The following is a 26,113-nucleotide window of genomic DNA, read 5'->3' on the forward strand; positions in this document are numbered from 1 at the left end:
ATATATATATATATATATATATATATATATATATATATTATATTGCTGTTGCTGGTGTTGGCCTTTTTTTTTGTGCGCGTGAGTGTGCGTGTGCAACGGTGAAGTGAGAGAGTGGGAAGGAAAAGGAGAAGGTTGTGCTGGAACGGCGCAAAGGTAGATATCAGGGGCTGGTAGAGCGAGGTAAAGAAGCGGGGAGAGAGGTGCATACGCGGGCACTGCAAGCGCCCGGCGACCTATGGAAGAAGAGAAGGATAAGAATGCTGTGCTCACCGCCTGTGATGAACAGGCGGAGTTATTGCAGACCACCGTTGACGAAGACAGCAGTTTAAAACATACGAACAATGTCACGTCTGCACTTGCAAGTACGATGGCTGACAACGCGTCACAAGGGGCTTCAGCGCATGTCTTGCACTACGGTGTGCGGGATGTCAGGCAGTCACCGCCGATATTACAAACATGTGCACCTACGTCAAGGGGGGGTAAGCAGGAACCAGAGGATACGGTATACGTTAGTTCCCTGACAGTTCATCCTCGTTACCGACGACACCATTCTTGCTCCCAGGGTAGCTTCTCAGTACATAATGGCAGTGGACGGTCGGCAACACATTCACGAATGAGCAGTCACGAACAATTTTCATGGGACTCAACCGCGTGGAAGGAAGTGAGCAATGAATTGGCTTTTACCGCGGATCCCACAAGGGAATATCTGTGCCTTGGTCGTGTCTCCTCAGAATGCATTGTTGGCACTGTCGAGTCAAGAGAGCAGCATCCTGGGAGACATGTACGCTCCCTTGCAGCGTGGGACCGGAGCGAAGTGGAGGCGCGCGGAAATAACGCAGAAAAAGAAATTGAGGGGGCAAGTGAAAGCAAGGGATGTGTCACACCCATCGGCAAGAATAAATCCTGCACAGACTCTGTATTTGAAACTGCACCACTGGGTCATCAGCAATCTTTTAGCTTGTTCAGTCAAAGAGATGCTCCTCACCAAAATCGAGAGGCTGCAGAATGCGAAAAGGCTGTAACATCAGAGAGGGATGAAGGTGAAGCCGATACGCAAGGTTCTACCATGACGCATGTTCTTGTAAAATTTAAACAGTTGTACGGCGTGTTTTATGTACCACGGAGTGAATGTGGGACCTTTGCTATTGGGGATCTTGTGTCTGTGGAAAGTCACTCGGGAGAAAATATGGGTCGTGTTGTGGGGGACCTCACATCATGTATGAGGGATCAATTGTCGCTTCAAAGTCATCTTGCCCAACTACCGCTGGAAGTGCTTTACCCAGAGGATGCCTCAAGACCACTTGAGGTTGTAGAACCTGGGACCAATAAGGAGAAGTTACTGCGACTTCCACGTGTTATTTGTCGAGGAATGAACAAGGGTAAGAAGCGTGTATACTATGCTCGCCGTCGCGATACGGAGGCCTATAATGTGTGCCAGCGACTGATTCGTGAACGCGGATACTCGTTGATGGTGTCTGGTGTGGAGTACCAGGTAGATTTTAAACGTATTACTGTTTTTTGCTCGGAACCATGTGCTAGTGTAGTTCCAAGCGAGCTTTACTCTTTTATTCAGCAACTTGCAACACTTTTGCGCGGATCTGCAGTTGAGGTTCTCTTCTCTGTGGAATGTCCTGCCTCCCTCGAGGTGACACGGGATATTACACACGGGGTGTTTAACGATATTTACGCCAGATTGGTGAAGTCGCAAGAGAACGATGGTGCACGGGCATGCTCTCGAACACCGCCGTCAACGCATCATACCCCGCCTGCGCAGCGTTCCTTTGTGGAGGTGGCAATGGCCCAGGCTGCCGCTCCACCTGTTATGCCCATGTTTGGTCTCCCGCCACCTGTCCCACCAAGACAGCCAGGGATGATGCCTGGGGTTAATATGGCTGCGTTGTACGGTGTGGCATGTATGCCCCCGATTGGTTGGGGATGGCCAGCTCCGCCACCGTATCTTGGTCCTTCGCACGTGACACCAGGTATGGATGGAAGAATGTAGGATGCGAAAACAAAAATCGAAGAAAAAAAATATTACTATGAAATGGTACTTGTTATGGAATTTGCAGCGGGCGAGGGAAGTACATCTGTCTGGAATGTGAATGTTTTTATGTATGCTACATGAGGTGGCAGTTAGTAGGAAGCGTCGGTGAACGTAGAAAAATGAGGGGGAAAAGAAGAATAATGGATGTAAAGGGATGATTTTTTTTAAAGCAACAAGAAAGACGTTCCTCTCGTGTACACACCATAAATGGTGAGAAAATACGCACATAGACGCACTACCATTTATTAGAAGCTTGAGGAAGGAACGTGGGCCTGGACGGGGCAGGATGAATGATAACGTCGCTTGTTGAACTCCCGTGTTTTCTCATTGATTAATTTGTTTTTGGTTCCAATGATGTCGCCTTGGGAGGCGACGCGAGTACAGTTATTTTTGCTTTGTGCGATCCTCGCCCTAACTTTTTCCTATTAATGCCCTCCATCTAGAGGGTTCCTGCAGTTGCAAGCTCTGTGGACTGCTGCTTCGTAATTTCAAAGCGAACGCAGTAATCACAAGATGTCTTTTGAGTTTATTTGTTTGCTGTTGATAAGTGCGTGGGATACATGTTGAATTGGAATCTTGGGTGCACTGAGCCAAACTGCGATTACGCTTTACTGTGTCTTTCTTCTTTTTTTTGCTTTGGAATGTAGTTGGGGGGGGGGGAGGGAGAGTTAAGGTACGCATTTATATATATATATATAATGTGTGTGCCTGTGTCTGTGTCTGTGAGGGATGAGATGGGATGAGGGAGAGGTCATCTTTTTTTTTTTGTGTGTGAAAAAGGAAGAAAAAAAAGTTTTCTGGTCGAGGAGTTGATGGGCAAAAACCACTATATACGCAAAAAAAAAAGGTTTTAAATGTGTGTACTGCTACTGAGGAGTCAATTTTTATTTCCTTTTAGTTAAGCAGAAGTAGTTTGTTGGCTTGGCCCAATCTCTTTTAGGTTTACGGTAAAAAAAAAGGGGGGGAGGGGAGAAAAAAAAATGTGACAAACGCCCAAAAGAAGGCAGGAAGACGAAAAAGGAAGGGAAATGTGACGCGAATGAAGAAATGCTGTCTTTTCGCGCACTGGCCCATTTTCATTCGGGAGTTATGCTTCGGCTTTTTTGATTTTTTTTTTTTTATCAATTGCAATATCCTTCTAATTTGTCATGTTGCGTCCACCGTCAGTTTCTTGTGCTTTTCTTCTCCCCTCTCCCTGAGGTTTTTTTTTTAATTATCATTATCATTATTGCTTTCTGTGTTCTGGAAATGACTGTGTGGTGGCGATGTAGCCATTGGATCCACGCGCGCTTTCCACCCCACACACCATCCTTTTGACTCCGCAGTTAATCTCGCCGTTGATGGCAACACGAAGCCGCCTGTGAATGTGCGATTGTTCGGTGAAGTGGGGAGGTATCAATAAAAAAGACATTTTTTGCGCGTTTTATGTGCTAAGCTTTTTTTATGGTGCCCTCATTTGAACAACACATGTGTGCCGTTCTTGTTATTGTGTTTGTATGTTTTTTTTTTGCCATGCTTTTCTGCTTGTGTCTGCTGATTTTATTGATGGCGCAGTCTTTTTTTTTTTTTTGTGTGTGTGTCTGTGTTATTACTGCTTTTTTGCGCTTTTTTGTCGTGCTTTTTTGGCATGTGCCCTTTCGAGCAAAAGCAGGGGTGAGGCGAGAAGACTAGGATTAGGGAAAGGCGGCTTAGAGTGAGGCCTCACCGAAGAGCAAATCATGATTGTCTCACAGCGTATTACTGCTCTCCGGCGTGTAGAGATGCAGCTTCGTCGTCTCGTGAGGGAGGAGGCCATACGGCACTCCACTTCTTCTTTGCATTCTGTTGTGGACGTTAAGCTGCGCGAGGGGCTGCGAAGAAGCGCTGGAGTGAAGGACAAGTTACTCTTTCGTCAAGTGCCGGTGGCACTTTCCCTACTGGAACGCAGCCTTATCCCTGTTGTGCGTCGAAAAAGGTCCACTGCAGAGAAAGCGGTGGAACGTCATGAAGCACAGTCATCGACTACGGGGTCCACGGAAATTGTTCCACCACCATCACAGTCTTGTGACGACGTGGGAGTGGCCCTTTCTGGGAGTGGAAAGGCGGTAGCAGAACGGGGAACCACCTTCGCGGCATCCACAGCGCTTTCGTCTCGGGGACGTGTGCTTCGCCGACCAGAGTACACCTTGAGTTTGCTTTCCTCACTGCATTTTGTGGAACAGGAGCGGCGGAAACTTTACCGCCACCACATGGATCGGTTAGAATCCAAGCTGCAGAAAGCCGAGCAGGCGCTACACATCCTGCAGAAGAGACGGGATGCCACGTTTGCGCTAAAGGCCGCCAGAGAAGCTGTGACCAACGCAAAAGCTGATATTCTGCTTCTTCAAAGCTCTCTCCTTTCGCGTCCATACATTTCCGCAAGGTTGTGGCGGTTTTTGTTGTGTGAAGACGTATGGGTAGCAGCGGTGCGGGATTCCGGGCAGCGGCATGATAACAGTAGCGCTTCCACTGCACCATCCGTGGTTATGATGCTTCTGTCCCTTGCCCGTCTCAGCTTTGGTGCCCTGCGGGATGTTTTTAGGGGACGTGTGCTGAATGCACGTGCACCGAGGTTTGTGGCATCTCTTCCGTCACGGAGGATGAGGCGCAGGAACGTGGCTCGAGTCGGTTTGAAGGATGAAAAGGGTTCAACTACACCAGGCTCCATGAAGGAACCCGTCAGCTTAAATTTGGACAACCACGATACGATGATGGCGATGATGATGGAAATGATGTGGAAAAATGGGGCAGAAGAACCATCTCTGCCAAGCGCTCCTCAAGAGACGGTTGAAGCAACGGTGTATGAAACCAATTCTAAAGCTGACCTAACAACTACGATTCCGCAACTGCGGTGGTTACCACCCTCCTCCTCTGACGTGGTTCCATTGGTGTTGGAGACTCTGGCGATGTGCTCCCACGTCTTGCCGTTACTAAACACGACTGCCATCGTCTCCCGTTGTGGAGAGGTGCATGAGCTATTTGAGCTTCTTTCAGTCCTTCAGGCAACCGCGTCTTCACTTTTGGCATTGCGCACTTATGAAAGACCGGGAGAGATCATTATGCACCAAACGCTACGCCGCCTTGAGGATGCGATGCTGAACTGTGGTGAAGAGGCCAAGTGTGCTCTTCTTGCGCAGCTGGCGGGGGGGGCGTCGTTGGGTATCCCGCCTGTCAAGGCGGGACGGCTATTGTTGGGCCTGGAGTCGATGAAACTTCTTCAAACCGAAGAGTATGCGTCGCAACAGCTACTCTTGAAGCTTGTGGTGTGCGTATTTCCACAGTTGTCTACGGGTACGCAGAGGGCGCTTTTGGAGAAGTCCAGACAAAACTCACTTTTTGCCTTTGCTACAAGGGGCCAAAGGATCAAGTTGTATTACGAGCACGGCAAACATGGAATGGAGTCTGCTCTTTTGAACTCTGTTCGAACGCGGGCACGGCTGCAGCAGCGACAAATACAGGCGGCACTTCGAATCAAGCATCTTGACGAGGTCAATAGTCGCAGCGTTGGACAACTCGCAGATGAACTTCCTGCACACTCCCTTATGACCCTGTTTGATTTATTGGTCCGTGCGGCGCGCGATACAAAGCGGCAGGGAATTGAAGTGCAAGGCTGTTTCATTACAGCAGCCCTTTTTGTTGTAGAGAGTATTTGGGTGGCAGGGGCACGTGCCTCGTCCAGCAGCTGCGACACAATGCTTCAACCGAGTGACTTACCAGGTCTTCTTCTCACGCTTAGTATACTCTGGCCTCTAGTAACGGAGCGGTATCAAATGACTCGGAACACACCCAGCGATCAGCTTGATAGCCTGAAGCATCGTTCTCGCCCCCACAGGTATCATAATCAACAGAGAAGAGAAGTAAGCGACTCTGTGGCAAAGTCGGAGTTAATAATGGTAACGTACGTGACAGATACGGTTTTTAGTGCCGTTAGTGCGGCAATAGCTGAGCGTGTGGAACGAGCCGAGTCGGTAGCTGTCCCAAAGAGTGGTAAGGAGTCAGCTCATGTTCTGTCTTTAAAAGACATCATGTGTATTGCTGACGCACTTTTTGAGTGGGCTAACATTTCGTCGACGAATCGGAACGCCACATCTTTGGAAACAACATCACGTCTAATGAAGCGACTCTTGGTGGCTGATATTCAGCTGTGGGAGGAACTGCGTGAGTTGAGCGAGTTGCAGCGGGAACAATTCATGCGAAGGCTGAGCAATGTTTTTCGATGTTTAAACATGCTGGACGCAACCGTTACACAGGCGTTATCCTCAGTCTGCTGAGTGTGCCTCTGGGAGGGAGCTTGTAGTTTGGGGTGAGTGGGGAGAAAAAGAACTTGGGGCGATGCGCGTTTGCTTCTCCTGCAAACGTGCGAAAGGACTGGTGAGTCTTTGCGTGCCCTGTATAATATTACATGATTTCTTCTTTACTCAGCCTTATCATTTTGTGTAGTTTCTCACAAAGCGTAATGTTTTGAAGGGCACCTCAGTTACTTTGCAGTTTTGTATACTGTACGGCGTGGTTCAATATTTGAATTTTGTTTATTGCCTGACCCCAACCTGAGCGATGGCGCGAATGGCGTTACTTTTCGTGACGGATGGCAAGCACGTTACATGGGCGGGCCGAGGCAAAGTAATGAGTTTGGGCCTTTTTGAGACGGCCCAATGGGGGGCGTCTAGCATGCCGGCGAACCTCGAGTCCCTCTGAGCCTACGGGGCGGTGACTCTTTAAGAGAGAGAGTCCGGCACGCCACCATCTGTGGCAGTGTGTCCCGGGCTTTGTAGACGGGTGGAAGCTTTCAGCCACAGTCGAAGCGCAGTCCCAGGGGTTGTACAAGCCATTGGCGACCACGCAGGCGTTGCCTTGCCAAAGTGGTTTTGGGACCCGTCAATGGTGCGACACCTTACCTTGGTACGCCGTAACACCCAGCAAGGCCCATTCCCCCCCCCCCCACACGCACACACACAACGGCTTCACGACACAATATAAGAATTGTATTGAAATGAGGAACGGACGCGGACGAATGTGGACCTATCTATGCATGTATCTGCGTCTCAGTGTGTATACCACTTGTTTTCTTGCTTGCCCCACTATATATATATATATTGTTTGGATGTAATTCTGATACTTGTTTTTATATGTAAGCGTTTGCAAAGCGTCATGGGTATGATGTTTTACTATTATTGTTGTTATTGTTTTTCTCTTTCTCTCAGTGTGTGGGCGTATTTTGATATTATCATCAAACTAGTATTTATTATTATTATTTGTATTTGTAAATAGTTTTTATTTTTGGCTTGAAACAAAAAAAAAAAGAGACAAAAATATATTTGATTGTCTTTTTTATTGATTTTTGTCGACAAAACAAATATATATATATATATATATATAGGTCACGGGCGGAGAAGGAAAAGGTGTACGGCGGAGTGTAGATGCACTTTAGACATGGTTTTATTGCAGCCTCTGACTTGTCTGTGCCTCCTGGTTCAGCTGCTTCTTCTCTCTGAGTTTGCAGCGGCAACGGGGCCCAACGCCTTCACCGTGGTTGTGCTAGACGACGAGGCGGCGGAGACTCTTCGCAAGGCACCGGAGGGCGCATTCCTTCAAATTTCCCCCTATTTTGTACAGCTTTCTTCCAACTGGACTGTGGTGGAACGAAATGTGATGAACCGTAAGACACTGGAGGAGGAGGGAAACGGAGGACAGCTGTTGCACTGCCGCTTGCCCCTTCCACACACTGCAGCAACAGTGGATTTACTTGAAAAAGACTATGCGAAACGTCATCAGGAGAAAATGCGGATGGCTGTCTGGAAGTGGCTGAAGGGTGCAACTCAAAGCGATGGTTGCGTGTTTGGGGATGGTGAGGGAACACTCACTGGAGTCTCTGAGTGGTACTTGTTTTGTCCACAGGGGTTAATTCGAAAAGTGAACAGGACCGCTGTGGCGGCCCTCTACGGCGTCTCCCAGTCAGAACTGCCAGGGGTTGTTGAAAAACTGGTACAACGATATCGCAGCACGGGCGAAAAGATGGGACGTGACCGCAGATTTGACAAGTGGAGTTTTGTCATTGGAGAGTACAACACGCGTCTCACAAAGCCGCGCTGGGGAGTGGAACGGCAGGCCTGGGAGCTCCTTTATCCAACCGATCGTGCCTGTGACCTAGGGCAAGCGAATGCGTCGACTGCACGAGCTGCAAAACTAAAATCAAGTGTGCAGGGAGGGGCACGTAGGGATGTGTGGGAGACCATAGTCCGTTTTTACTGTCACCCAGGGCCAAGAGGCAGCTCGTTGCGAGAGTGGACGATTACGGAGGTGCGACAGTTGTGTTTGTATGAAATTGCCGTGTCGGCGTCGGTTGTATGCGAGTGGGAGCAACGTATAGAACGGCTGGGTGTGAATCCCATCCCATGTGTGGTTGTTTGATAAAATAGGCGGAACACTTTGTTGCTGTTGCTGATTCTCTTTTCCTTTCTCTCCGTTTTTGTTTTTTTTTTTTTTTTGGTGTGCGGGCGGGGTGAATGGCCCGCACCATTTCTGTGGGAGGTGTGACATTAATTTTACAGCTTCGTCCCTTTCAAGTCTGGAAACAAAGATTGTACGATGCCGCTGTCTGTTTTTTACTCCCTTTTTTTTCTCAACCTATTCTTCGCATTCATCGATAGCCCAGCCTGCGGTGCCTTGTTGAAGATGCCCGGCAACGACAAGAAGGCGGAGGTGCCGTTGCAGAAGTTCCGACTTCCCGCAACGCAGCAACTTTCAAACATCCTCAAGCCGGATGTGCTTGACGACGAAGTGCGGCAACGAATTGTACGCGATATCATGGGGAGTGTAGCAGTGACAGGCGAGCATCGCCCATTGCCTGGGATGCCGGCGCCACTGAAACGACATAATCACGAAGGGAACTATCCAGCAAACCTTCGTGATCAGGTGTCAAACGGCAGAGGTGACCTTTTAGGTGTCATGGCACAACGACTGAAGACCCTGGAGGAGCAGCAAAAAGCATACCGTATGGAACTAAAAGAAAAAACGGAGAAACTTTCGTGCGCAGAGGCAAACTATAGAGAAGAAAAGACAAAGCGAGAAGGGGTGGAGGCGATGCTCGTAGAGCTTTACGACGAGAAGCAGGAGTTGGAACGGCTGGTAGGGGATATGCAGACGTTTCTAGCTGATTATGGGCTGAAGTGGGTAGGTGACAGGGCGGAAGAAAAAAATAAAGAAAAGCGTACCAATTCGCGAGGGCACGAGCATTTCGCATTTGCGAAGGAAAGAAATTCATTGTCGTCGCAACCCGCCACGTCGCAGCCCTTTGAGCTCTATGCAGGGGATTATAACAACGAGACACCAGTGCTTTCCCCTAGTCCGACGCCGCGTGCGAGTGGAACAGATGACACATCCACGCAAAAACTTCCCCCCGACGGTGAAAAGATTTCTTGCAAGACAAATCGAGCCGCTACATTACCTGTTTCCATAGAGGTTCTTCAGAGACATGCAAAGATTCTTTCAGATCATGTGGGTTGTAGGGGCGTCGTCACAAATGGCAAGCAGGGTGGAATAAAAGAACTTGAAGTGGTGCGTATCACTGTATATCAAGACGGCATTTGCGTTAACGGTGGCCCGTTTAGACCATTTGGCTGGCCGCTATGTGATGCCGTGTTAGACGATCTCGCCGAAGGGTTCTACCCGTATGAGTTTAAGCAACGTTTTCCTGACGGGTTTCCTATTGAGGTTATTGATCAAACATCTGTTTGCTGCGGCAAAGGAAAGGAAGGGAAGAAGGGTGGTAGTAATGTCAAGGAGCTGCGGGATGTGCAGGGTGGAAAACACCACCAACCTGTGTCCAAAGAGGAGTTTCTTAAGCGACTGCCGGACACACGCATCACGACGAACGGCCGGATTGTCTCTGTACGAGAAGCGATTGCAAACATTGTTGGTTACCCCCCCAAAAATGAAACCTTAAGACATGTTTCTGAATCTGAGCGACGAGTAATAGGAGAGAATACGACAATTGAACCTAAGAGTGGTGACGCGGCGGTGTCACCGCCCCGTCGCATCCAGGGGCTTGTTGCAGTGCTTGTGCGATTTCCATCCGGCATAAAGGTTACATTACACCTGGCACCGGAAAATACCATAGCGGACCTTCGTCGGGAGCTCAAGTCAGCAGTGCCGACCTTTAATGCAGCATATGATGTACGCTTGTCTTTTCCCGCCGTAACTTATACGGACGACAGTAAGACGCTGCGGGAGTTAGGTCTTTTGACAAGTTGTACACTTATGATTCAGCCTCGGAAGCATTCTTAGACCACATCAACACGAAAAAAAAGCAACAACAAAAAATAAGTGGTTGCTTGTTTTGGCGTGTTCCTCTCTTTCTCTCCTTGTATGTATAAGTTGTTGCTAGTTCATATTTTATGGCAATGTCATAGCCATGTTGATTGTTGTCTCAGTTAGTTTTGTGCACAAAGATGGCAAGTACCAGAGAAGAAGAAAAATACTATTGCTTTTGGCATTTGCTGACGTAAATCCTTTGGCACATCGCACTGACCCACTGTCTCTCATATTCATTATTATTATTATTTTCTTGAGGGCGTGCCTTCATGCGTGTGGGTGTCTGTTGGACTTTCATTGTGTGAAGATGTCAATCGCCGTGCTTCTAGGTGTGAAGTGGGTCGCTCTTGACGTCACTTCCGCCCTCATCCAACCTATTGCCCTCTCTCTCTCTCTCTTTCTCTCCTTTCTTCCTGCACGGTAGAGTCTCCTGCTCATTGGATTGCTGATTATCTTTCATGTTGGGGCCCTATTGCTGATAACTGGGGTTTGAATGCTCTCCTTTGCTGATGGTTGTTTTTGATCATAATTTTTATTATTTTGTTTCTGCGTCTGCTGCGATCGTGGGAAAGGTTAGGCGCGGAATGTTCTGCAGGTGCGGCTGGCGCCGCAATGTTGCCGAGGTGGCGGCTGCTCTCAAAGCAGGGAAGCACGCAGAGACACTCTTGGAGCTGAACGAAAAAAAGCGTTTACGGAAACGCGTCAAAGACTTGGATTATTGCCGTGCCTTGTGCTTCTTGGTGGGAAAAGATGATATGTTGCACGCTCGACAGGCTCTACTAGAAGAGCTGCGCCAATTTCCTGAGAATACTGCGGCGCGTATGCTACTGTATGATGTCAATGCTAGGGTGCGTTCATCCCTACTCCCACCTGCGGAAGTTATAAAACGTGAACCCCTCTTTGGTTTACTCTGTGATGCTCTCCTGGACCACACCATGCTCACATGGACACGGCTGTATGGGTTGTATCTTTCGACAAAAGAGTTATGCTGCAGAAATCAGGGAGGTGTTCTGATGGAGTGCGGCGTCGCTGGTGGGGGCTCAGCGGTGCTACTCGCAGTAGTGGCGGCACACTACAGTAGACATCCACGAAAGGTGTACGCCTTAGATACCTTTGACGGTATGCCCGAGCCTACTGCGTCTGACGTTTTGAAAGGCGTCTGCACCTCCGCGGAAGCAACTTCATGGGGGAGTGGAACGTGCAGCGCCCTCCAGGAAAATGTTCGACGACTCGCCAAAAACTTTGATGTTGAGGAGCATTTGGTGATTTTCCCAGGTATGTTTCAGGAAACTATTCCGCAGGTTCTCAAGGAGATTCGTACCGAGGGCATCGTCATGATGCATGTGGATGCAGATTGGTATGAATCGACAAGGTGTGCCCTAGAACTTTTGTGGCCGTTTGTGGTGAAGGGAGGCGTGGTGCAGGTGGATGACTACAACTACTGGGACGGGTGTCGAAAAGCTGTGGATGAGTTTATTCAATCCCAGTCGATGAACAGTTCACACACGTTGCTGCAGCTTCAACCAGTTGACGTTAATGCGGTGTACTTCACAAAACCGTAATTGGAGAGGGATATGAGAAACAGCAGCAGCAACAACCAAAAAAAAAAAAAATAGTGTTTCTTCCTCGGCACGATTGATGAGGAAGGAAGGAGCAGTTGCAGCTGCAGGCCATTTCTTTTCTCCTTTTTTTTTTCTTTCTCTCTCTCTCTCTCTCAGTGCAGGTGGTGTGGGTGTATATATTGGAGGGAAGGGAGGGGGACTTCCATTGTTGTGTCATTCTCCACAATATACGTCTCTGTGATATTGCCACTTTTGCCTCGTTTGTTTGTTCTTGTGTGTGCTTGACTTTTGTTGTAGCTGGGTTGTTGCAAAGGATGGAGGCGCAACCGCAACCCTCGCGCTGGAGCAAGGAGCGGTACACAAACTTGCTCATACCCAACTATATTCCCCCTGAGTTACTGCTTTACGATGAGGGACAGTTCCTCAAGGCGTTTCTTCTTCGCGTGCTCTCGATTGACCTCAACCGCTTTCTTGAGACGAAGCAGTGCGAAGACTACTTTATAAATATCCCGGTGGAGCCTGAATACAACAGCGACGGTCAGCGCACCAATACGCCAAATGAGATTGTGGCGGAAAAGCGGCGAAAGACGATGGATGAGCTGACAAATATTCTTCGACAACACGCCGAGATGGGGCCACACCCGACGGCGCCAAAGGAGATTGTGCGGAAGCGCTACTTTTCACAGGAAGAGATGGACAGTGGCGCCTACGGTGCCATTTTGGGTGCCCGTGGTTTGGTGCACCAAGAGCTGGAGCAAAAGACAAAGTGCAAGATTGTGCTTGCTGGGCGTGGCATTACTAATACATTAAAGGATACCAGCACCAACGCCGCACGCATCGCACTTGAGGAACCGCATGCTTGTATTACGGCTCCCAATGAACAGGCCTTACAGCACGCGATGGAGCACATTGAGTGGATTTTGTCTGATGATCCCGAGGCGCAGGAGTTCCGCGAGAACAATAGGAAGCGTATGGCGCAGATAGAGGGTCGGTATGATCCACGTACATGGGTCTCCTCCATTGAGAAGAATAATGATGGAGCTCCGAAAGCTGGCGAGAAGCGGGAGCGTGAGGAACAACTGGACGAGGATGTGCAGGCCTTCTTGGATGAACTTTAATTTCTGCTGAAATGCAACTGAAGGGGAAGGTGTGGCTTCTATAACATTCACGATGAGGAGTAACCGTCTTTCCATCGCAATTCACCAATTCTCAAAACACGTTTTGTGAAGGTTAGGCGTTTGCTGTGTGGTATTTACTTATGCATCTCTCTCGTTTGGTTCTTTGCGTGGTTTCTGGTAAGCGTCTCTCTTTTTCGTTCTCCCAGTGTTTGGGGACATTTTGCCACGGCACGCCAAGGAAGGAGTAGTCGGTGACGGAGGAAGAAGAGAGCACACAGCAAAAGCATTACAGTTGAAAGCAAGCAAAACAACAACAACAACAACAAGAACAAGAAGGAATGCATCAACAACATGGTGTAAACGCGTCTAGCTTTAACCCCATCAAAATTGGTCTGCCGTCGGAGTTTGCGCTCACGGATTACACACGCCTCAAGGGTTGTAGTTGCAAACTGCCGCAGCCCAAGCTGCTCGCCCTACTCCGCGCTGTCTCCACGACGCCAGGACAGAAAGATGTTGGTATGGATTGCAGCGTCGTACAACTTTCCAAGAAAGATGAGCTTGGAAATCCACTGTTTATGGTCTCCACAACCGATTTCTTTTTCCCCAGTGTTGAGGATCCCTACTTGCAGGGACAAATTGGGGCCGCCAATGTTCTTTCTGACTTGTATAGCATGGGGATTGACCGTTGTGACACCGTTCTGATGATGTTGGCTGCAAGCACAGACATGGATGCTGCAGAGCGTGAAGTAACCACGCGTGAAATGATGAAGGGGTTTGTTGATCATGTCCGTCTGGCAGAATCGGATGTGACCGGTGGGCAAACTGTCATGAATCCCTGGCCCCTCATTGGCGGCGTTGCGACAAGTGTTGTGACGGAGTCGGAAATGGTGCGACCAACTGGACTGTGCCCTGGGGACGTGCTAGTGCTGACAAAACCTCTTGGATGTCAGGTCGCAGTGAATCTTAAGCAGTGGCTGCGTCGTCCATCACCAATTTTTTTGGATACCATACAAGGGAAGATGACCACTGAAGAAGTGGAAGAACTTTATAATGCAGCAACGGATGGCATGAAACGTTTGAATCGCAATGCGGCCAGACTGATGCGACAACACGGTGCTCATGGTGCTACTGATGTCACGGGGTTTGGTATTGTTGGACACGCCCATAACCTTGCGGTGGCACAGGAGAAAGAAGTGTGCCTCGTATTGGAGAAACTTCCCATTTACAAGGGGGCCGTAAAGGCATCGAAACTTATGTCGGACAAATATAAACTGCTCAAAGGGTATTCCGCAGAAACCAGCGGAGGGTTACTTGTAGCATTTGGTGATGTTAGCGCAGCAGAGCGATACATAAAAGAACTTGGCGAAGTCGACGGTGAACCAGCATGGGTGATTGGAACCGTTCTGGCGCGCCGTGGTGATGATGTTCCACCGGTGAAGCTTCAGGATGGATACAGTATTATTGAGGTCTAAAGCATCAATGTGTGTGTGTGTAGAGAGAGAGAGAGTGAGGGAGGTGTGTTGTTTGTTTGCGTACAAGTGAGCTTGTATGCGTAGCAACGACAACAAAAAATAAAGAAATGCAAAAGGTGGTCGAACAAACATCTAAGGTGTGTGGAGGGATAAGATAGTCAAGAGGAGTAATATGAAGTACCTTGAAAAATGTTTTGGTAAAGACATGTCCTTCTTTGGTTGCTTCTGGATAATTTTCGTTTGCCTTTGGTGGGGTTTTCCTACCTTTCCCTCTCTTTTTTTTTGTGTGTGGTTGTGAGTGAGGGTGGAAAGCCGACAGAGAGGGGTGGAGGAGTGAAAAAAAATGTCATGCGGCGGCATCTCACTCTCGGTGTTGGGCCTCGGCTCCATGTGTCTTCCTTCGGCAGTGCACGGCGAAATTCTCGCCATGCGCCGGAGCTACCTACCTGATCCTCAGGCATTGCTGACATTACCCACTGGTGTGTTTGCCATCTGGAGAGGACGCCAGCGAAATCGTGCAGCTTGTGTGACTTCCATGTCCATAGAGCAAGGCAGAGAGGAGGAGGAAGAGAAAGACAACCTCATCGTCGTGGAATAGCGATTTCCTTTTTGAAAGCGGATAGCACTGGCTTCGCTGGCGGGGGCACGGGGCCGGAACTCACCAAAGCATGGGGCAGACTGATGCCCATCCAAGATGGATTTTTTAAAACCGCGAACACCGCTTCACTAGCGTTGATGATACTTATTTTAACAGCCCTCTGGGAGACGCTTAATTCACAAAAGGAAAATATAACCAGAAAGTTGAAGGAAATCCTTTTTGTCACGCTTGAGGTTCGCTCCTCCCGCGAGGAGTTTGCCATGATTCTGGACTGGATGGGTCGCTAACCGCATGGAAAAAGGGCGCGAAACATCTCTCTCATGCCCATTTCCATCCGTGATGAGGTCTCAGAAGAAGAGGCTAAGCGTGGTGAAGCTGCTTTTGGAAGCGACTTCGTTCCTGGTTTTGGGAGTCATTACATGAAATTTGGCAATACAAGGCTCTGGATCACACGATCTATCGACAACTCGAAGCAGTACAAATCCGCCTCAAGCATGGGCCGGGAGGATGAGGTATTGCAGCTCGTTTTCTTTTCACGTGATAGAAATGTGGTACACACGTTTATGGAGGAGGTGCGAGCCTCTTGGGAGGAGCAGTCAAAATGCACCGTTCGCCTTTACTTGCCAAATGGCTGGGACACTAGGTGGGAGTTCCTGGCGAAGCGACTTCGGCGTCCACTATCTACACTTAACCTCCCTCGCACTACAATGGCGATGGTTGAGGAGGCCAAACTCTTCCTTCGATCGAGGGAGCTTTACATGTCGCTTGGTGTCCCTTGGCGTTGTGGGTATCTTTTTGAGGGAGCTCCTGGGACAGGGAAAAGAAGTTGTATTCTTGGTTTGGCGAGTGAGTTCTATCTCCCTATTTATCTCCTTTCGCTACAATCTAAGGAGTTGGATGATGCCTTGCTCATTGGGCTTATCAATTCCGTGCCACCCAAAAGTTTGCTCGTCATTGAGGATCTGGAAACCGCTATTAAAACCTTATCGACTACCTCCTCTTCACTACAGAATACGCTCTCTACGGAGGTTGGAGGGGGACGGGATGCTGGCGTGTCCCTGAGCGCGTTGCTAAACGCCATGGACGGCATTGCAAGTAGTGAGGGAAGGCTGCTCATTATAACAGCCAATGATGCCTCGCGTCTGTCATCGCGTGATGCGCTCCTAAGGCCCGGTTGCATTGATCGGCGCGCCTCGTTTGTTCCTCTTGACTCTGATAGTATGAAGGAGATGATGCAATCGTTTCACTCAAAGTTGGCAGAGCCCTCGTTGCAAAGCGTCTTCGCGCTTTGGAAACACGAGGGCTCACACACGGCGGCACCCACCAGCCCTGCATAGGTACAGAATGAGCTCCTCTCCTTCATCTACAATAATGAACTTTCACATTGATTTACGGAAGTATCGCAACGGGCTTTGTTATCAGTTTTATCATTATTATTTTTCCTCCCCCAACCTTATTGTTGGTTGCGGCTCTTTAATTGTGCAATATGTGTTGCAGTTGTTGTTTTGTTTGTGTGTGCGTGAGAGAGAATGGACCACCACATTGCTGTCACTCGTGACGCGGTGAAGGTGCGATGAACTGAGGGCGTGTTTCAGGTTGCCTTTCTCCTCCCACTGTGCACGGATTTTCTGTTTGAATGTTTTTTTTCTTTTTCTTTTTACTCCGCCGTGGTAAGAGGCAAGAACGACAGAAACAACAGCAACAGCAAGGCTTTAAATTTATTTAAGGAAGTGAGAAAAAAAAACGTGAGACGCTGCACTTGTATGTCGCACTGTGAACAGTACCTTTCGTATGGTGCTAATAACCGTAATGGAAACATTCGTATCGTAAATGGTAACAGTAATCCAAAGTTGGCTGAAGGAATCTGTAAGGCACTTCGTGTCCCCGTTACATCCTGTCGCGTTGGAGCATTTTCCAACGGTGAAATAAATGTCAAAATTCTTGAGTCGATGCGTGGAGACGACGTATTTGTGGTTCAACCTACATGTGGTAATGGAGTCATCAACGTAAATCAGGCCGTGATGGAGCTTCTTCTTATTATCCACACACTAAAGCTCAGCTCCGCAAAACGTGTGATTGCGGTAATCCCGCATTACGGCTATGCTCGACAGGACCGTAAACATACTTCCCGAGTTCCCATCAGTGCATCTGCCGTGGCTCGTATGATCACAGAACTAGGTGTAAACGGCGTTGTCACGATGGATCTGCACTGTGGTCAAATTCAGGGTTTTTTTCATGGTTGTCCGGTGTCTGACCTTAGTGCCACATCCGAGTTTGCGGAGTATTCAAAGCAGAAGGCGTTTAACACCAATAACCTTGTCATCGTCGCCCCAGACGCAGGTGCAGTAACCCGCGCACGACGCATGGGAGATCGCCTTGGCGCAAGTCGCATTGTCACCATTCTTAAGCGTCGGGTGGAGGCCAATCACGTCGACAGCATGCAGCTCGTTGGTGAGGTAGATGGTTGCACCTGCATCATTGTGGACGACATGATTGACACCGCTGGGACGTTGTGCAAAGCGGCAGAAGTCCTGAGAGAGAATGGTGCAAAGGAAGTACATGCCTGGGCGACGCATGGCATTCTCACGGACCCTGCTTGCGAGCGTCTCAACGCATGCGATGCGCTGGTGGAGGTTGTTGTAACTGACAGCCTTCCCCAGGACGAGAGCGTGCGGAAGTGCTCCAAACTAAAAATTATATCCATCGCCAAACTCCTTGCCGAAGCTATCTACCGTATTCATTCGGATCAGAGCATCGAAAACGTCGGCGAACATCCCGTGCCGCAGCGTCACAACCCAGACCTCATCTCGGTCGACGCGTTGGTGGAGGAGGGCGACTGGCCCCAAATCGGGGTACGCTCGCTCAAGAAGCGGAGTTGCATGTATCCCAAGACGCCAAACAGTGCTGATAATTCTCCAGGAAAGGCGTTGCATACACAATGAGTTGTGCCACTCCTCCATGGAATTTAACGAACGGCAATAGGGAACGGAGGAAGGTTTGGAGGGGCACAAACAGTGAAGCAAAAAAAAAAAATAATCTGCTCTGAAGAGAAATTGAGAGCTATTTAAGCAGTGGGGCATAAGGAAAAAAAAAATTGGTGTGGTTGGAGCAGCAACCATGAAAAACAAAAAAAATAGGCGGTAGTCCAACAAGGGAGCTGCGGTCAAGGAGAAGGAGTGGAAGAGGGCTCAAGCTTCATAGTTTTCGTCTCCCCAACTTGTTTTTATTCCGCAGTTTGGTACGATTGATGTTTGTTTGCATATAACGCGCAGTAGACACACTTGGTGCTTTTCTCCCATTTGTCTGCGCGCTCTTATTCAGAATGCAGTAGGGAGTCCCTTTTTTTTTTTTTGGCATGGTTGTTCTTCTTGTTTGCTTCATGTCTTCATTTCCCCTCCTTCCTTTTCAGCCAAAACAAAAGAAAAGCCTGCAAAGTATGAGAGCAAAAAAAAAAGAGGAAAGGAGGAACACTGATGACAAACAGAGGTGCACACAGAAAGGAGCAGAAAAAGACTCCGAGAACTGAAACAACAACCGAATAAAGAGGGCGGATGTGGCGTAGAAGCCAGACTGAGGCTTGTGTGGATGGCGAGGAGTGCCATTCTCGATCCACTACGATGCCGTTTTTCTTTGATTTTATATTGTTAAAATATATATATACATATATATATATATATTGTTATCTCCCTCCCCCACCATGGCTTGCTCCTCCTCTTTTATTGCTGTTGGTGAGCGCCTCTCTGCTATGTGTTTGTGTGCGTGCGTGTGTCGCACACCGTGTTTTGTTTTTGTCTACTATATTCCTCCTTAGCACCCAAAAGCCACTGTGTACAAATTTTCCTCACAGAGACACTAAGGCTTTGCGTTGTGACTCTTTTTGTTGCCCCCCCACCCACCCACACACACACATACACATACATACATACACACACACACACACGACCCCTCTATATCTTCTTCTCTTTAAGCAAGGCGGAAATGCTGCGCCTCACACACACTATGCTTCGCCCCAATGTGGTGGTGGTTGGCACCGGATGGGCCGGCGCGTACTTCACAAAGCATGTAAATCCTAAGTTGGCAAACCTGGAAGTTCTTTCCATACGAAATCATCATGTGTTTACCCCGCTTCTCCCCCAAACCACAACAGGAACGTTGGAATTTCGAGCAGTGTGCGAACCTATCTCACGCATTCAACCTGCTCTCGCCCAATTGCCCAATCGTTTTTACCGCTGCGTGGTCCATGGTGTTGACTTTGTAGAAAAAGAGGTAAACTGCGTTGGTGTTGGTGTTGTTGACTCTAACTTCAAAGCAGCCGTGCATCCGTTTAGGGTTAAATACGACAAGCTTATCTTGGCGCATGGTGCAAGGCCAAACACCTTCAATGTGCCAGGTGTTTTCGACAATGCTTTCTTCCTTCGAGAGGTTAATGAGGCTCGCGCTATTCGCAAGCGTCTGGTTCAAAATATCATGGTGGCAGACTTGCCTATCACTGATATGGAGGAGGTTAAGCGTCTGCTACATGTTGTTGTTGTTGGTGGAGGTCCTACAGGTGTTGAATTTGCCGCTAGTGTGGCCGAGTTCTTCCGCTCTGATGTACGCAAAATCAACCGCACTCTTGTCGATCTATGCAAGGTTACCGTGCTTGAGGCGGGCGAGGTATTTGGCATGTTTGATCTGCGGGTGCGAAATTGGGGGAAACGTCGACTGGATGCGATTGGCGTGCAGATCATAAAGGGTGCCGTGGTGGCCGTAAATGATAAGGAGGTGATCACAAAGGATGGCACCGTGATCCGTACCGGGCTGGTGGTCTGGAGCACCGGCGTTGGTCCTTGTGCACTGACCAAGGACTTGGACGTAGACCGTACATCGCGTGGTCGCATTTCTATTGATGATCATTTGCGGGTGCTTCGCAAAGGGGTACCTATTCCGGATGTATACGCCATTGGGGATTGTGCCGCAAATGAGCAGCTTCCCTTGCCCACACTGGCCGCCGTGGCCTCTCGGCAGGGTCTCTACCTTGCAAAGCAGGTGAATGGGGAACTATCAAACAAACCCGTGACAAAACCGTTTGCGTACAAGAGTCTAGGCACCATGGTGAGCCTGGGCGATAGTGCTGCCGTTGTTGAATTACATGTACCAGGCAAAGTTGACTTTGTTGGTCTAAAGGCCCTCTTTTTCTGGCGCAGTGCCTACCTCAGTATCCTGGGGTCGTGGAGGAATAAATTATACGTGCTGGTAAACTGGACGGGAAGCACCATATTTGGCCGCGACACCACATTCATTGGCGATCTCAGCGAGGACCGCGTGTGGCGCTCGCTGGCAACGGAGGAAGTTTCACGCGAACGTGCCCGGCAGAAGGCCGTTGCCAGGCTGAAGATAATGGAATCCAAACAAACCTTTACCTCTGAGACCCTTGAAAAGGGGGCAGAGAGGGGATATATTCCCCGTCACAGCGGCAAAACAGAAGAGACCTCTTCTGCGGAGGCAAAAGGCGCGCCTAAAGAAGAGTAGTAGCAGGACAACGCGGTCTGCTGAAGTGTATGACAACCGCATCTCTCCTGCGCGTATGCACGTATACGTGTGTATATGTGTGCCTGTGTGTCACCTGCAACCCAGGACCTCTTCTCTCTTTGCCGCTGTTTTGGTTGCAGCGCTTGACATAGAACTAACTGAGAGGGGAGCACCAGGAGCAAATGGTGCTAAGCCACGTGTTTTTGTGTCTGTATCTGTGTGTGAAAGTCACGTTTATATTAACAAGGACATAAAAAGTGTCAGAAACAAAAAAAAAAAACAATGCTGCTTGCCTGCTTCTTGCTCTCTCTGCCTCCGATGGTCGGTGCCCCTTCAGGTGACGTGTCGTGAGACTCTGCCACATGCGCACACGACTCTAGACGCATTAAAAAAAAATTTTAAAATCCTGGCAAGGGCAAAAGAAGGGTGCAGTGCATTGCTTTGTCCATATATATATGTATGCATGTTCTTTTGGGGGGCTCTTCAAGGAATGTGCGACCAGGCGGGGGTAAATTGGTTGTGTTGAGTTTAATAGCTCCATTTTTCTTTTTTTACTCGTATTTTTTGTTTTTTTTGCCTGCTTCCAAAGATGCCGCATTGGAAAGCGGCGTGAAAGCAGTGTCTGTTATTTCCGTCATCCTGCTTCAATTTTCGGCCACAAGCATTGTCAATAACTTTCACGCGGAGGTGGGGTGCAGCGGTTGCGGGATCGTAAATACCGCCACTTTGCGATCACACGACGAGAATCCCGTTTTTTTTTTTTTTTTAGTCATCTGCCTCTGCCGCTTCATTAGCCTGTTTGTGCGGGAGATTGCTGGATAATTCCCGTCAGAGCTGGAACGTTGTACGTAGATTCTTCTAAAGTCGATGCGACGTGGCGAGCAACAACACAACTCTTCTAGATGGGTTGTGGTTCATGTCGGAGGAGGCGCACTCCTCAGATGCATTGAAAAGAATGACAGGAGCGGAAAAGAGTGGTGGAGGTTATGTAAGAAACTGTGAGCAGAAGAGAGAAAAAGGTTTATGGCCGCCCCATTCGCATATGTATAATTTCAATCTCGAAGTAATAGCATATATGCATTGGCCTTCGTCTGAATTGTTTTGTTTTGTTTTTTCCTGTTATTTGCTTTCATTTTTCCTGTTATTTGCTTTCATTTTTCCAGCGGCAATTGCGGCTGCATCGTAACCAGAGGAATGCCCTGCCGTGGATTGCGGGCTCATGGTTGCTTGCCCCACACAGGGAGCGGGTAGGCGCATGCTGGAGTGTTGCGAGATGGTGGGAAGACTGGCTGAAGGAAGAGAAGAGGAGGAAATGAACCGACAAGAAGAGGAAGCGATAGGCACCGAAGAATAAAATAAAATGTATATGGGAAAAAAGCAGCGGTTCTCTTCTACGCTTCCCATGGAGGAGTCGCATCGCATTTCACACATGCGAGCACAAAATGGCCTTCACAGACGAAATGGGGGGAGGTAAAAAAGATCCCAGAAAGAAAAGATGGAAAAAAAAAGAGATTTAAATAAAAAGAAGAAAAAAAAAGAGTTTTTTTTTACTTTTGTTGTATTGAAAAATATGCTGCCTGAATTGACTAATGGGAGACATCCCGGGCTTGTACGTGAGATGTGGTTGCGGCAACGCTTTTTATCCCCCCCCCTTTTTTTTCCTCCGTTCATCGTACGCGCCTCCACAAATGTATTCGCATTTGTGCTGACATACACGTATATATGCCCATATACATTACACACATTTTTACTGTAATATGCTTCCATCCCCTTTTTGTCTGTTTGCTGTTAGTTTGGCTTTTTTTTTTTTTTGTCACTCCCCCTTCTATCCGCTGGCTCCTGTGAACGTTGGGCGTGGGAGGAGGTAAGTGTCTATCGTAAACATATAACTACTTACAAATAAAACTTTATTTGTAGATTAGAGATACGTGGTTAGGCTGATTCCACAGCACATTGCAATTCAATGAGTCGAGATCAGCGGGAGATTGCGACGGCGTTTCTCGCGCATCTTCGTCAGCTCTCTATATCTCATTCGTCCAACAATCGGGATGGATTTGATGTGGAGATGGATGAACTCCGCATCGTTGATCACCGTGTGCGGAGTAACGTTGATGAGTTCTACACCGCTTCACTCGCGACGAGTGTGGCTAAAAATCGCTTTGTCGAGGTGCGGGCGAATGAGGGAACCCGCGTGCGTCTTCGTCCGATGTTAGAGGACAGCCATGGCTCGTACATCAACGCCAACTACGTGGATGGGCGGGTGCTGTTTGATGTTCCTTTTACCTATATCGCAACGCAGGCTCCGCTTGCGAACACTACCCTTGATTTTTGGCGCATGGTGTTTGAAAATGATGTGGCCTTTATTGTTATGCTTTGTGGGGAGCTGGAGGATGGAAAAGTAAAGAGTGAGGTGTATTGGCCGAGGGAAGGGGGTGGGCTGGACTTCGGCGTGTTGCAGATAAAATCACTGAGCGAAAGACGATTCTCAGACTTGGTGTTTCGTTCGTTTCTGCTACGCGGTTTGCACGGAGAAGAGCATGAGGTGTACCACATGCAATACACGGGCTGGCCGGATCAAAACATCCCTGCCACAAGTGCCCCGCTCATGGGAATCATTCAAACGATGGGAAAATCGGAGCTCAGTGTACAGAATCCGGTTGTTGTGCATTGCTCTGGTGGCATCGGCCGCACGGGAGTTTTTATTGCTCTGCACGTGGCGCTCGCCCAATTTCAACTTGAGCGGAGAGACTTGAACATACAGAGGATTGTTCACGTTTTGAAATTGTGTCGCACTGGGATGGTGCAGCGTAAAGATCAATATGTTTTCCTTTACTACAGCGCACTTCGTGAAATGAACCGCATGATTATGTCGGCTGAAAAAGGAGTGAATCTGCTGGACCTCCGCCGTCACGAGCCCACCGCGATCATGAATCAAGCCACCTCTTGGCCAGTCAAAGGCGCGGTGCCGCAGCCTTCTTTGGCACTTCTCAGGGCCGCGCAGACACCGCCCGAAGTGTTACTGCAGCCCGCCATTCCTCACATCACGCGCGCGGCGCCACAGCAACTGCCACCGACAAGGGGCCTGGGCCCAACCGCCTGCAGGAGCTTTTCCCACGCCCCACCGCAACCTCATTTTAGCATAACGGAGGCTGAGCAAGAACTCCTGGAAAGTTACTTGAAACGACAAACAGCGTCATCGCGACGGCTGGCGACCCATACCGATCGCCTTCTCAATTCCAGTGCAGGAAAAATGGCGTGGGCGGGCCCCCGCCCGGGCGCCGCCGCCACCCAAAAGGCACGCCGCACCGGGGCTTCGCATGACGTTTGCAGCGCCCAGGCACTAGAAGAGCAGCTGCAACACTGGAAATCAAGAAATAGAGGAGTGCGCTTCTCGAGGGAGCGGGCGGGGATGGGGGGGGCGCCTCTCCGCCCCAGCCGGCGTCTCGAAGCAAAACCTTCACCCACGCGAACCTCGGTGGAAACCAGCCTGGATCACGGCGGGGGACCCCCAGGGCCGCCGGCAGCGACAGGCTCGGCAAGCGCGGCCCCAGAACGGAGCCCGCCCCTGGCCTCCATCCCTCGGCGCGCCGCGGGAGGCGGGCGCCGCACTGAGAACAGACCTGGTGCCCATCGACGGAAGCGGGCGCAGCCACGAGCGCGCCCCGCGCCCTGCGATGCGCGAGAGCGAGGGGCCACCGGAAAACTGGGTAATCGCCGGCCCCCGCGGCATCGCGAGAGAAGAGTTCGACCGCTTGTGAGGCGTGGCCCGCTGCCTCCTTGTTCGCGGTGGCGCCCGTCCTTTGTTTTTTTTTTGTAGTAGGGTTCTTCTTGCCCCCCACCCGTGGCCGCCCCTGCCATCCCCCCCCCCGCCCGTTGCAAGAAGAAGCCGCGCGTCGCCCCTTTTTTTTTTTTTGCCCCCCCCCAGTCGAAGGGACGCCGCCCGCCACCACAGACATGGGCGGGCTGCAAGGAATATAAGCAGGCGGCCAAAAAAAAGGGGGCGGCGGGGGCCCACCCGCGTTCTCAGCGGGGTCCCCGCCCCGCGCCCCCCGCCCCCGCTCGGGGGGGAGAGGGGGCGCCCCCGCCGGCCGCCGAGCCCAAGCCCGGCCTTGCTGAGCAGGCGCTTTCCCGTTTCAACCGCGCTCCTGCATTTTTCTTTTCTTTTTTTAGGGTACTATTTAGGTTTAAGGGAGTCATGGCGCTTCCGGCGTCGTGCGCGAGGATAGTGGCGACGGGGCTTTCCTCTGATTTTAGAAAGGTGGCCGAGATACTTTCCGCCCCTCTCCCCGCGGCCGTCCGGCCGACAGAAATTTTCGTTAAAAATCTGTTTGTAGGCATCAATGCCAGCGACATTAATTTTACGGCGGGTCGCTACAGGCCGGACGCCAAGCCGCCTTTTGAGTGCGGGTTTGAAGCGCTTGGAGAGGTTTTGGCTACGGGGGAAAAAGTTAAGGGTTTTACAGTGGGAGATGTTGTCGTGACGCAGGCTTATGGGGCTTTCGCGGAGTATCAAGTGGTTTCTTCACGGCAAGCTAAGAAGGTCCCTTCGAGGAAAAAAGAGTGGCTTCCGCTTGACCTTAGTGGTACAACGGCTTCCATTTCTTTAGAAGAGATTGCGAAGCCGTTGCCAGGGGAGGTGGCAATTGTAACAGCAGCTAGCGGTGGAACAGGCCAATTTGCCGTACAACTCCTAAAAAAGGTGTATCACTGTCGTGTTATTGGAGTGACCTCATCTGTGGCCAAGGAAATCTTTTTGAAGGAGCTTGGTTGCGATTGTGTGATTGTTCAAGAACGGGAAACCATTGCTGAGGGAATAAAACGAATATCTCCTACCGGGGTGAATCTTGCTTATGAATCTGTTGGTGGGGAGACGTTTGAATCGATCGTACAGAACCTTTCTCTTCGCGGCCGCATACTTTCAATTGGAGGTATATCTGGATACAGCGATGGAAGTACCTGGATGAAGCGTTCTTCAACAGATACACCCTTACAAACAAGACTTTTGTCCAAAAGTGCAACTTTGCATACTTTCTTCTTGCCACATTATAGCAAGTATGCTTCTCGACATTTTGCAACACTCTGTGATTTATACAGTTCCGGAATTATTAAAAGTTGTATAGATCCTTTCGTATTTAAAGGACTCAGGTCAGTTCCGGACGCAATAGACTATATGTATAGTCGGAAAAATCAAGGGAAGATTGTTGTTGAGCTCTAGAGTAAATGGCTTAGTGTCAGAATTTTTTTTTACAATTTTAACGAGGAAAAACTATATATATAGTAAAAGTGGAGAAAAAAGTAATGATAATAATGATAATTTAATTATTTTGCTAAACGTCGTTATTTACTCATTTGTTTTTTATCTTTTGTTTTACTCTTATAGTTCAGGATATATGTTGATTGAATTTATTCGTCTTTGTTGGGTGTTTTATTTTCAATGCTATTTTTAATTATGTTTTTTTATTTTTTTTTAAAAAAAACTT

At 49.2% G+C, this 26,113-nt stretch overlaps 12 protein-coding genes across 12 annotated transcripts, besides 16 other annotated features; all 12 read left to right on the forward strand.

Moving 5' to 3' along the window:
* Positions 1–43: a microsatellite.
* A 54-nt stretch (positions 44–97) lies between these two features.
* Positions 98–132: a sequence feature (GA-rich).
* A 103-nt stretch (positions 133–235) lies between these two features.
* On the forward strand, positions 236–2,002 carry TraAM80_04287 (uncharacterized protein; the record flags this gene model as incomplete). The annotated part of the gene is made up of 1 exon (XM_029381220.1): positions 236–2,002. The coding sequence occupies one exon, from the start codon at positions 236–238 to the stop codon at positions 2,000–2,002; it is 1,767 nt and encodes a 588-aa protein (XP_029238979.1).
* A 721-nt stretch (positions 2,003–2,723) lies between these two features.
* Positions 2,724–2,742: a microsatellite.
* Positions 2,743–3,762: 1,020 nt separating this feature from the next.
* Positions 3,763–6,333, forward strand: TraAM80_04288 (putative guanylate cyclase; the record flags this gene model as incomplete). The annotated part of the gene is made up of 1 exon (XM_029381221.1): positions 3,763–6,333. The coding sequence occupies one exon, from the start codon at positions 3,763–3,765 to the stop codon at positions 6,331–6,333; it is 2,571 nt and encodes an 856-aa protein (XP_029238980.1).
* A 940-nt stretch (positions 6,334–7,273) lies between these two features.
* Positions 7,274–7,341: a microsatellite.
* Positions 7,342–7,415: 74 nt separating this feature from the next.
* Positions 7,416–7,438: a microsatellite.
* A 54-nt stretch (positions 7,439–7,492) lies between these two features.
* On the forward strand, positions 7,493–8,470 carry TraAM80_04289 (uncharacterized protein; the record flags this gene model as incomplete). The annotated part of the gene is made up of 1 exon (XM_029381222.1): positions 7,493–8,470. One exon carries the CDS (start codon positions 7,493–7,495, stop codon positions 8,468–8,470), a length of 978 nt encoding a protein of 325 aa, XP_029238981.1.
* A 55-nt stretch (positions 8,471–8,525) lies between these two features.
* Positions 8,526–8,547: a microsatellite.
* Positions 8,548–8,647: 100 nt separating this feature from the next.
* On the forward strand, positions 8,648–10,345 carry TraAM80_04290 (uncharacterized protein; the record flags this gene model as incomplete). Its single annotated transcript, XM_029381223.1, has 1 exon — positions 8,648–10,345. The coding sequence occupies one exon, from the start codon at positions 8,648–8,650 to the stop codon at positions 10,343–10,345; it is 1,698 nt and encodes a 565-aa protein (XP_029238982.1).
* Positions 10,346–10,602: 257 nt separating this feature from the next.
* Positions 10,603–10,622: a microsatellite.
* Positions 10,623–10,754: 132 nt separating this feature from the next.
* Positions 10,755–10,783: a microsatellite.
* A 173-nt stretch (positions 10,784–10,956) lies between these two features.
* TraAM80_04291 (macrocin-O-methyltransferase domain-containing protein) lies at positions 10,957–11,934 on the forward strand (the record flags this gene model as incomplete). The annotated part of the gene is made up of 1 exon (XM_029381224.1): positions 10,957–11,934. The coding sequence occupies one exon, from the start codon at positions 10,957–10,959 to the stop codon at positions 11,932–11,934; it is 978 nt and encodes a 325-aa protein (XP_029238983.1).
* Positions 11,935–12,045: 111 nt separating this feature from the next.
* Positions 12,046–12,066: a microsatellite.
* Positions 12,067–12,088: a microsatellite.
* A 160-nt stretch (positions 12,089–12,248) lies between these two features.
* On the forward strand, positions 12,249–13,052 carry TraAM80_04292 (branch point binding protein; the record flags this gene model as incomplete). Its single annotated transcript, XM_029381225.1, has 1 exon — positions 12,249–13,052. The coding sequence occupies one exon, from the start codon at positions 12,249–12,251 to the stop codon at positions 13,050–13,052; it is 804 nt and encodes a 267-aa protein (XP_029238984.1).
* A 338-nt stretch (positions 13,053–13,390) lies between these two features.
* TraAM80_04293 (putative selenophosphate synthetase) lies at positions 13,391–14,524 on the forward strand (the record flags this gene model as incomplete). The annotated part of the gene is made up of 1 exon (XM_029381226.1): positions 13,391–14,524. The coding sequence occupies one exon, from the start codon at positions 13,391–13,393 to the stop codon at positions 14,522–14,524; it is 1,134 nt and encodes a 377-aa protein (XP_029238985.1).
* Positions 14,525–15,067: 543 nt separating this feature from the next.
* Positions 15,068–15,103: a microsatellite.
* A 339-nt stretch (positions 15,104–15,442) lies between these two features.
* TraAM80_04294 (putative ATP-dependent chaperone) lies at positions 15,443–16,459 on the forward strand (the record flags this gene model as incomplete). Its single annotated transcript, XM_029381227.1, has 1 exon — positions 15,443–16,459. One exon carries the CDS (start codon positions 15,443–15,445, stop codon positions 16,457–16,459), a length of 1,017 nt encoding a protein of 338 aa, XP_029238986.1.
* Positions 16,460–16,746: 287 nt separating this feature from the next.
* Positions 16,747–16,781: a microsatellite.
* A 104-nt stretch (positions 16,782–16,885) lies between these two features.
* TraAM80_04295 (putative phosphoribosylpyrophosphate synthetase) lies at positions 16,886–18,064 on the forward strand (the record flags this gene model as incomplete). The annotated part of the gene is made up of 1 exon (XM_029381228.1): positions 16,886–18,064. The coding sequence occupies one exon, from the start codon at positions 16,886–16,888 to the stop codon at positions 18,062–18,064; it is 1,179 nt and encodes a 392-aa protein (XP_029238987.1).
* A 707-nt stretch (positions 18,065–18,771) lies between these two features.
* Positions 18,772–18,799: a microsatellite.
* Positions 18,800–19,019: 220 nt separating this feature from the next.
* Positions 19,020–19,062: a microsatellite.
* A 59-nt stretch (positions 19,063–19,121) lies between these two features.
* Positions 19,122–20,633, forward strand: TraAM80_04296 (putative NADH dehydrogenase; the record flags this gene model as incomplete). Its single annotated transcript, XM_029381229.1, has 1 exon — positions 19,122–20,633. The coding sequence occupies one exon, from the start codon at positions 19,122–19,124 to the stop codon at positions 20,631–20,633; it is 1,512 nt and encodes a 503-aa protein (XP_029238988.1).
* A 540-nt stretch (positions 20,634–21,173) lies between these two features.
* Positions 21,174–21,208: a microsatellite.
* Positions 21,209–22,596: 1,388 nt separating this feature from the next.
* TraAM80_04297 (putative tyrosine specific protein phosphatase) lies at positions 22,597–24,450 on the forward strand (the record flags this gene model as incomplete). The annotated part of the gene is made up of 1 exon (XM_029381230.1): positions 22,597–24,450. The coding sequence occupies one exon, from the start codon at positions 22,597–22,599 to the stop codon at positions 24,448–24,450; it is 1,854 nt and encodes a 617-aa protein (XP_029238989.1).
* Positions 24,451–24,828: 378 nt separating this feature from the next.
* On the forward strand, positions 24,829–25,848 carry TraAM80_04298 (oxidoreductase; the record flags this gene model as incomplete). The annotated part of the gene is made up of 1 exon (XM_029381231.1): positions 24,829–25,848. The coding sequence occupies one exon, from the start codon at positions 24,829–24,831 to the stop codon at positions 25,846–25,848; it is 1,020 nt and encodes a 339-aa protein (XP_029238990.1).
* Positions 25,849–26,073: 225 nt separating this feature from the next.
* Positions 26,074–26,102: a microsatellite.
* Positions 26,103–26,113: the final 11 nt, after the last annotated feature.

The sequence above is a fragment of the Trypanosoma rangeli genome (assembly GCF_003719475.1).
Source record: "Trypanosoma rangeli strain AM80 chromosome Unknown Tra_15.4_contig_00123, whole genome shotgun sequence".
NCBI lineage: Eukaryota > Euglenozoa > Kinetoplastea > Trypanosomatida > Trypanosomatidae > Trypanosoma > Trypanosoma rangeli.